A 9,330-nucleotide genomic window follows, 5' to 3' on the forward strand; every position below is an offset into this window, starting at 1 on the left:
CATGCCCATGTAGCCAGCTGCTGTTGGACACCCCAGTATAGCCTGAAGCTCCATTGTTCCATGAAAGGAGAAAGCACCCCAGATCATGATGGATCCTCCTTATCGCGCCAGTAACATTGGAAGCCATCTGGACTATCCAGGTTGAATATTTTCTCATCAGAGAACTAAACTTTCGTCCACTTTTCTACGTCCCATGTTTGGTGCTTCTCAACAAAGTTTAACCAAGCCGTTTTGTGGTGTGTAAGGAGGCGTGGCCTTTAAAGACGTTTACTGTTTTTAAAGCTTTTCACTCGTAGATGGCGTCTTATTGTTCTTGAGCTGCAGTCTACGTGCGTAAGAGCCTTAATCTGGTTCGACTATCGCCTGGCGTCTTGCTGGACAATCCATCGAATCCTCCTGCTTAACTACGGCTAAATATCCTTGGACCGACTTCTTGAAATTCTCATTTCGTATAACTCAGGGTCTTTTAAGAAATTTGCAACAGCGGTTTTCCTACACCCAATTTTACCAAGGATGGCACGTTCAGAGAAAGAGAAACCTTGCTCTTACAGCTCGAAAATTCTACCGCGTTCAAATTCTGTCAGCTTTTCAGCTTTTCCCATGTTTTTACCCAATGTAACACAGGAGATGTCAGTGGGAGATGTTGACAACGCTAATGTTTGAACAAAAATAACAAAATTATCATACATGTTTAGTCTGGACACACGAAAACTGTGTCTAATGCGATTTTTTTAGTTTTGTTTTGTTTATATCACCTTACTCGTCAAATCCAAGACGAAAGCCATAAATATCTAACCAGTTGAAATCCTAAAAATATTATTTAATGTATGAAATATATTCTAGATTTGAAAAGTCATTGTTGAATTGATAGGGTCAAGTACTAAAGATTGCAGATAGCGAAAATCTGCTTAGTCATAGTTAGAAACAAATAAACAAAGGTGTGATATTAAATCTTTATATATTTTGCTGAGTCAACATTTAATGGAGAAATACTTTAATGTTAATCTAAATAATTAAAAGGTAATGGTTAAACTATAGGATATCGACTTAGTATTGTGGTATTTGAGATTTATTGTAGTAGTTTGACTCACTTGATTTGAAATAGCAGGAATAGTAAATTTTCAGGTTGGTATATAATTTAGCATAATTTTATGTGAGTAGAATAATATTATGGTACTTTTAAAAGACTTGAGCTGATTTGGAACGTATCATTATATATAAAAATATTCACTATAGACACATGATACTGTTGTCCTAACTAAAAGGCAATCGTCTATCAAATTTGTGAAACTCGAGAATGTAGCATCTGGAATTCAAAACAATTTTGAACTATTTATTTTTATTCAGTGTCCCTGTGCTGTTTTTTTTTTTAACAAACTGATCCTCAAGCAAATTGGTTTTCAAACGTAGAATGATAATTTCGCGAAATTGTTTATTTGGTGATGTCGAGAAAACCCACTTGTAAAGAAAAATATATATGTTAAAAGGCTCGTTTGGGTTGAGAAAAATTTTTACGTAGAGAAGCCTTACGTAAAAAATGTTCTCAACCTAAACGAGCCGTTTTTACATATAAATTGTTTATTTGTTTGTTTTTTTAATTTCGCGCTAAGCAACACGAAGGCTACATACGCTAGCCGTCCCTAATTTAGCAGTGTAAGACTAGAGGGAAGGCAGCTTGTCGTCTCCACCCACCACCAAATCTTGGGGTACTCTTTTACCAACTAATAGTGAGATTGATCGTACCGTTATAACGAACCCACGGCTGAAAGGGCGTGCATATTTGGTGCGACTGAGATTCGAAACCGCGACCTTCAAATTATGTGTCGAACGCCTTAACCCAACTGACCATTTGGCGAAATTAACATGATATCAAGAACGCTTAAAATAGAAATAAGTGAAAGAAATAGAAAAAAATATTTTAAAATTGAAATATAAAAGTGAAATAGGAATAAACTTTGTGATACGACTTGGATATTAATTTATATAACTTGTTAAAGTAAAAACACATTTATATAGAGAGAATAGACTACAAACAATTATATTTTACTAGTGTGTTTCAAGAATTAAAGTAATTTAATAAATAAAACAATCTGATGTGACTTCAATATTCACGAATTAGACACATCAGTGTTTAATTATTGATGGAATTGTTTGAGTATTTTGGTCGATCTTCATTCAGTAATAACGTTCGGCCATTGTTAAAGTATTCCAGACATTCTGATATATTTTTAAAGCGTTAATTTTCTCCATCTTGTACGAACATTCTCAGATTGATTTTAGCTAGTGACAAAGTTTTGAAAGACAAAAAATAAATTACACATTTCTTCTCTTTTAATTACACCGTGACACATTGAAAGACATCCTGAATTTTAACTTTGACGAGTGAATAGTTTGTTTGTTTTTGTAATTATGCGCAAAGCCACACAAAAGCTATCTGAACGTGAATGAATGAAAATGTTAATACATTCTCTTTCGGCAATATGTAATATATACAAAAATATTTCTCTACCTTTAATACCGAACGATAAGTTTTCCGGGTTAAGACAATAAACCTTGGGTTTAGATACTTGTGATGGGAAAACCATAAATACGTCATAATGTAATTTTGTGTTTAAGAACAACAAATGTTGAGATTTATTACAAGTCTCACAGTTTATAAACATTTTAATACCTTGTGGTCGAATTTTAATTTTTTTTTAATTTATTAGTTACGCAGCCCAACTAACTTTCAAATCTGACGAAATATCAAAAAGGGTGTAAAAAAAATCTTTGTGTTACGTTTGAAATGTTAATAATTTAATAAAAACCTTACACGCAGATGAAACGAAAAATAGTTAACACTGTCAAGATATAGAAGTTATTTTTAGAAATTATAAAAATATAATTTTAAAACATTTATTTTACGTTTATTACTTATTTGTGTTTTGATATCTTATTGATTTAAAGAAAAACGTGTTACTGGATTTAAACTATTTTTGGTTTGTTTGTTGTTAAAACTTTACACACTAAGCTTTCTGTGACGTGACGTCGGGACGCCAGTGATTTTAAAAAGTCTCTCGGCCCCTGCAGCTGGTGGTCCGTTTCAAGGCGGAGTAACAACTGATACCAAGCCTTAGATAGGATTTTATAGTACACCCCAGGAACTCGTGCAAATATATATCGATTCCGGGCAAGCAAAATTATTTACTTAAACACGGACATGGTGAAATGAAATGTAAATTCTTTGGTGACTGGGAACCTGGACAGGCACGTGATCGCCGAGATCGAAGGGTCATTAGAAATGCGAGAATCCAATTTCGTTATCCCATCCGATTTAACACGTTCAAACTAACTCTCATCGGTAGGCCTGGCATGGCCGAGCGCGTAAGGCGTGCGACTCGTAATCGACTAATTGTTCCCGAGCAGATCATTCAAGAAGCTGCACACGAACCGCTGAATTATCTTGAATGTTTCACACGGCACTTTATGTTACAAGAATTGTCTCAATAAATAGAAGTTGTTGAGAAAAAGAAAGCTAATTATTACCATTGTAACACACACGAAACAGTTTACAAACCGTAGTTGTTAGTTGTGTAGAATTACCCTGAAGATGGAAAAAGCTGGTAAGTTATTTACTTGTCTACGTGAAAGTTGCTATTCATGGGGTACAGAGTTAAAACTTAGGTTTAGAGAATAATACAAACACTTTTACCTCATAACAATACTGAGTTCCATAAACACACTTGTCTGAACTGTTATAATATTGATAGTTGTAGAGATATAAATACAGAAGTTTTGTACTCTTATCAATGTAAGTAAATTAGCTGCAAAATGAATAGTTAGTTTATATACATACATGTGTATCAAGTAAACACCTACATGTTTGTTCCGTTCCCCAGTTGGTAAAACTGACAACACATATTTTACGTCAGTTAACAGAACTGAGCTATTTTTATTAGTCCATCACGATGCTGTTATCTTAAATCTAAATATTCGATGTTGCATTTCATCCAACAGACGTGTATTAATTCTACGGAATAGAAAGTGTTATTTTTAAAAAAGGTTTTCCTAATTATTTAAGACGTACCTTTTAATTTTGTAGACTTAAATTTTGAAAGCTTCATTTTTGACAAAAAGAAGTAAGTTATACGACCAAGGATAAAGAAATAATTTTGAAAAATTTAAGCAGGAAGTTTTTTTATTGTATGTAAGATGTAAATAAAGTTATTTTAAAATAGGTGAATCAAAGAAAGACGACAGCTGTTGTACATGTGTCGTTACTTGTAGCTGTGAAAATGGAAAGATGGAATGCATCTGTAAGAAAGAAGGTAAGAAGAGAAAGGATAAATGTACTGTTAGTTGTCAGTGTTGAAATAGAATGATTACTCCTATATTACTGAACTTTCAATGTTCAGTGAATTGTTTGAGGGAGAAACACGTGAATTCATGGTACTGATCACTAAGAGGATATTACTTTTATGATGATATAGGTACTTTAAAATTGTAACGTTAACGTAAATATTAGAGACAGTTAGCAGCTTATCACACTGAATACGTAAACATTATTATATATATTTGAACTTTTCAGTTAAGGGCTGATAAAGATTTGTTATATAATTAGCTAAATATATCAAACATGCTTAAATATATTGATGTCAAAATGTTAAATACTTTAATATTTTTCACTTTAATCAGTATACCTTATGCAGACGGGTAATATTGGATTTTTATAATGTCTTAAAACCAATTCATGGCAAAGTAATCGATATAAGTAACTATAGATAATATTTTTAAGAATATAATTTTACGATGTTAAATTAATAAAACAAAGATGATACTAAATTACTGTATAAAAGTTTTTTTATTGAATCGGCAGTAACCTTATTCTGATAATATCAGAATATGGAGTTCGATCCTTTACGATGGTAAGTTCAGGTAGACTTGTATGCAGTTTTGCATATAAACAAAACACATAATTTTAATATATTATCCCTATTACCATAGAGGAAATTGATTTAATTTAAAATTACTATGCTCTTTTATCACTGACAGATATTTATTTTTTTTTTTTTTTTTGATATTCGCGCTAAACTACACGAGGACTTCTCTACTATTCTTCTGTGATTTACGAGGGAAATACCAGAGGGAAGGCAACCGGTCATCATCGACAAATTGTAAGACTAACCTACACATAAAACACTACCACGATGAAATTGTAAAGGATATTGTGTGGAAGTGATATTCGAATCGGTGACTCAAATATTACTAGACGAACGTTTTACATTGTGGCCATAACGGGGTCATTTCATTAGAAGAGAAAGTAACAGATGTTTATGGAGTATCTGTTTATTGTTGCTAATCTACCCAGTAATTGTGGATATGATCTGGTTCACCTTGAAGATCAAAATTGTATTTACCGTTGCTTTTTTATCCACAGTTCTATCTAATCTAAAGCAAAAAACTAGTATTCAGAAAGTTAACAGTGTAATTCGTTTCCAGTAGATTGGTTCATGTCTCAGACAGATGCCCTTACATATTTAAATATAAACTAATGTACATGTAACCTCACATAGTTAAAGCTAAATATTGATGTATAACCAAACCAAAGTGATATCGTACATAGTACAATTTGATAACTGACCGATATGATCAGAGAATAGAGGTCATGAGCCAGCGCTGTCTGGGACTGTAACATTTAAACTGGTAACAGTGAAATTAAATATGTAATAATGTGTAAAATACTAGATGTTAGTATAGCTGAATCAAGATATTTTACAACAACTTGCAGACCGATATTTAGATTACATGGAACAAAAATTACTAACACCCTAGAGTTTAGGGTTCGTCAAGTGCAACATATTCTAATTTCTTTATGTAACAAAGGCTCGCGTCGGTGGGAAGGCACCTTCTCTACTTCAAACTGTCGATCAATGCTTATGACACACGGACCATCAGTAACTATTTACTTATTTCTATAGGTTTCGTTACTGTCGTAACGTAATTATTTTAGAAAGGAGAGTTACAAAACGCCTATCAAAAAAGTAAATTATTTACGGTTGCAAAATGAATACTTAGTTTATTTAAATACATGATTATCTCAAGAAATCACCCACATGTTTGTCCCGCTTCGAAATTTTGTGAAACTGACCAAACATATTTTACGTCAGTGAACGGAACTGATAAAAGTAGATCAGTTAAATATGTCATGTTAAATATGAATATTAGATGTTGGATTTCATCTAACAGACGAGTGTTAATTCTACGAAATAGAAAGTGTTATTTTAACACAGGTTTTTGTAATTTTTTAAGACGTACCTTTAATTTTGTAATTTAATTTTTAAAAGGCCCATTTTTGACAAAAACAGATTATACGATCGAGTATCGGTCACAACATAAGTAAGTTTTAAAACTATTGAAAGACATGAGTAACAAATATAATACATAAGTAATATTGAAAACAAAATTAAGCAGCAATTTGTATTATACTAAAAGTGTTACTGAAATAAAATTTTATATAGGTGAAACAATAAGAGACGATAACTGCTGTACATGTGTCGTTACTTGTCGCTGTGAAAATGGAAAGATGAAATGCGTCTGTAACTGTAAGGATGACACATCTCAATGTTGTACAGAAGCTGAAGAGGAGAAACACAAATGTACAGTTACTGTCGTTTGTGAATGCGGAGATACACGTTGTAGTCCAGACTGTAAGAAGGAGTCATGTCAGGATTGTGTAGAAATCAGAAAGAAGAACAGCTGCGTTTGTAACGTTACCTGTTGCTGTGAAAACGGAAAGATGAAATGTGTTTGTAACTCCAAGGGTAACACTTCTCAGTGTTGTGAAGACGAAAAGGATAAATGTACTGTTACTTGTGAGTGTTAAAGATGAAAAGACTATTGAAACTTTAATGATGGTGAATTATTTGACTGATAAAATAAACACGTAAATTGATGGTATGGATTAACAGCAAGAAGAAATTAATTTTAAGATGATATATGTAACATTTAATTGTAATAAGTATTTTACATATATTTCACTGTATTCTCGAGAGACGACTAGTACTATACCAACTTGAATGCGCATTAATCTATGTTGGTTCTCTTTCTAATTTGATAAATGTCATTATATAAAGTTTAAATGTTTAATTAATGATTGATAATTATTTACACAATTAGCTAGCTAGATACATCAAACATAATGATTCAAAATGTTAATTGGTTTTATGTTTTTTCAATTTAATCTTTGTACCATCAACAGACTAGCACCATTAGATTTGTGAATGAGTAATCAATATAAGAAACTACAGTGGCTTTTAAGAATACAATGTTGTGATGTTGAATTAATAAAATAAACTACATGAAATTCTTGTATAAACATTTATTGGTCACCAGTATTCTTCATCGTATAATATCAGAATGTGGACTTCTATCCTTTCAATGCTTAGTGCAAATAGACTAATGTGCAGTTTGTTTTTTTAAAAAACAACAAACACGGATGTTTTGTGTAAGAATTCTTCATTATTACCACAGAGTAATTTGAAATTAGACGAGAAATTTCTAAACTTCCAATTTGATACTCAGTATTTAATTTTAATGTTTAGAATTTCCTACAAAGTTACACGAGTACTTGCGTTAGTTGTCTGTAATTTAATAGTGAAACACTATAAAGAAGGCAGCTAGTGATAAAATCTTGCCAACTGTTGTTGTACTGCTTGGGGGATTCATTTTATGATTGTCATTATACCTTTATTCAGAGGTTCATTTGCTTTCTTGTTACAACTACTATCCAGGATATTATCAGTGGAACTTCTCTTGCCAGTAAACTGCTTCGTGTGTCAGACAGATGTATTTACGTATTTTAAAAATATACTAAGCTAATACAAACATTTATTATAATACTGTACTTGTACTTCAAGTTGTACTAGCTATAATATTATTTCAGCTAAACACTAGAGCTATAACCAAACTAAAGTGATATCGTACTGAGTAAAATTGTAATTTTAACAGAGAAGAGAGGTCATGAGTTAACGTGTTCATTGTACTAGGAAAGCAAAGTGGTGCACAAAACCAGTTTTCACCAGTCTTATTGTTAGAATTATGATGCACAGAATTTAGAATAATATTTGAGCACTTAACAAAGTAGGCTAGAATCAACTGTCCGTTGGATTCTGTGGGTATGCGCTATGAGCTTTCTTTTATGAGTTGTTAAAAAACGTTTTTTTGTATTTACTTAGAACATATCTAACCTTAATTACATTTCATAATTTGTTAAATAGGAGTTGTAAACAGTTGCTATCAGTTGTTAACAGTTATTAGTGCTGAATCAAGATATTTCACAACAACTTTCAGACTGTTGTTTAGATTACGTGAAACGAAAATTATTAACACGCTAGAATTTAGATTTCTGACACATAAATAAGTAAAATATATCACTTAAAAATTCATATACGATGTATTTTTTATACTTCACACATAGTAATTATAAACTGTGACAGTAAGATACCAGAGCATTTAGTATTCTCTAATTTCGTTATACTTTAGTGGATGCTTACGTTCCACTAGAAACACATTTACGTAAAGATTACTAAACATTAGAGCTATAGTCTAGATAATTTCTTAGTTTTAGGCCTATACTGCATGAAACGGAATTTGATTGTAGTAGAAACTGAAATGAAACATTAATTCTTATTTAAATTTCCTGATCTACGGGTGTGTTCTACAACATCTCCGATAGAGTCGTAATATTGAAACGTTGATTCAAGTAAATAAAGAATATTTAAGAAGTAGCCCTACTATTCCACAACATAACGTATCTGCGTGCCAGTATTGATTAGGCCTACTGACACTATACAACAACAGCTAAAAATCATAAGCCTAATTAAAGATAAAATTTAGTCTGACGTTGACTACTTTGACACAAAGTAACTTAAAGAATTAAATGTTTGTAGTAAATTAAGAATACTAAAATAGGTCTTATAAAAATGATAGAATCCTAAAATTCCTGGAGCTTAACTAAACATCGTGTTTAATCTGAACTTTAAAGTAACTTCAAATTTCTTCGTTTGAAAATAAGTAATACATATTACAGATGTTAATAACATCACCTATTAATCGTTATGTCTTGAGTAGATTTTTTATCATTACATGTACGCCTTTGTTTAGCTTGAGGAGACTACTTTCATAGTCCTAAACGGACTTTTATACATTTGGTCTGAAGTTCCTGATTATAAATGGCTTCTTACAAAGACTCATCGTACAGTTTCATATTACTATATTTCCATAAGATGTGAGAAATAAAACTCTTATAAAAGATAATAAAGGATAAACTAACATATTTCATAAAACTAAAAA

General features: G+C 31.7%; 1 protein-coding gene across 2 annotated transcripts; it reads left to right on the forward strand.

The window, feature by feature from the left end:
- Positions 1 to 1,033: 1,033 nt before the first annotated feature.
- Positions 1,034 to 7,342, forward strand: LOC143251219 (uncharacterized). Of its 2 annotated transcripts, none has more exons than XM_076502665.1 (3): positions 1,034 to 1,125; positions 4,218 to 4,307; positions 6,498 to 7,342. In XM_076502665.1, exons 2-3 carry the CDS (start codon positions 4,283 to 4,285, stop codon positions 6,860 to 6,862), a joined length of 390 nt encoding a protein of 129 aa, XP_076358780.1. In that variant the 5' UTR covers positions 1,034 to 1,125; positions 4,218 to 4,282; the 3' UTR covers positions 6,863 to 7,342. The 2 variants fall into 2 exon arrangements, with proteins under 2 accessions (XP_076358780.1, XP_076358779.1); XM_076502664.1 differs by lacking the exon at positions 1,034 to 1,125 and adding an exon at positions 3,474 to 3,602.
- The last annotated feature ends 1,988 nt before the right edge of the window (positions 7,343 to 9,330 follow it).

This window comes from Tachypleus tridentatus, chromosome 5 (assembly GCF_004210375.1).
Source record: "Tachypleus tridentatus isolate NWPU-2018 chromosome 5, ASM421037v1, whole genome shotgun sequence".
In the NCBI taxonomy this organism is placed as follows: domain Eukaryota; kingdom Metazoa; phylum Arthropoda; class Merostomata; order Xiphosura; family Limulidae; genus Tachypleus; species Tachypleus tridentatus.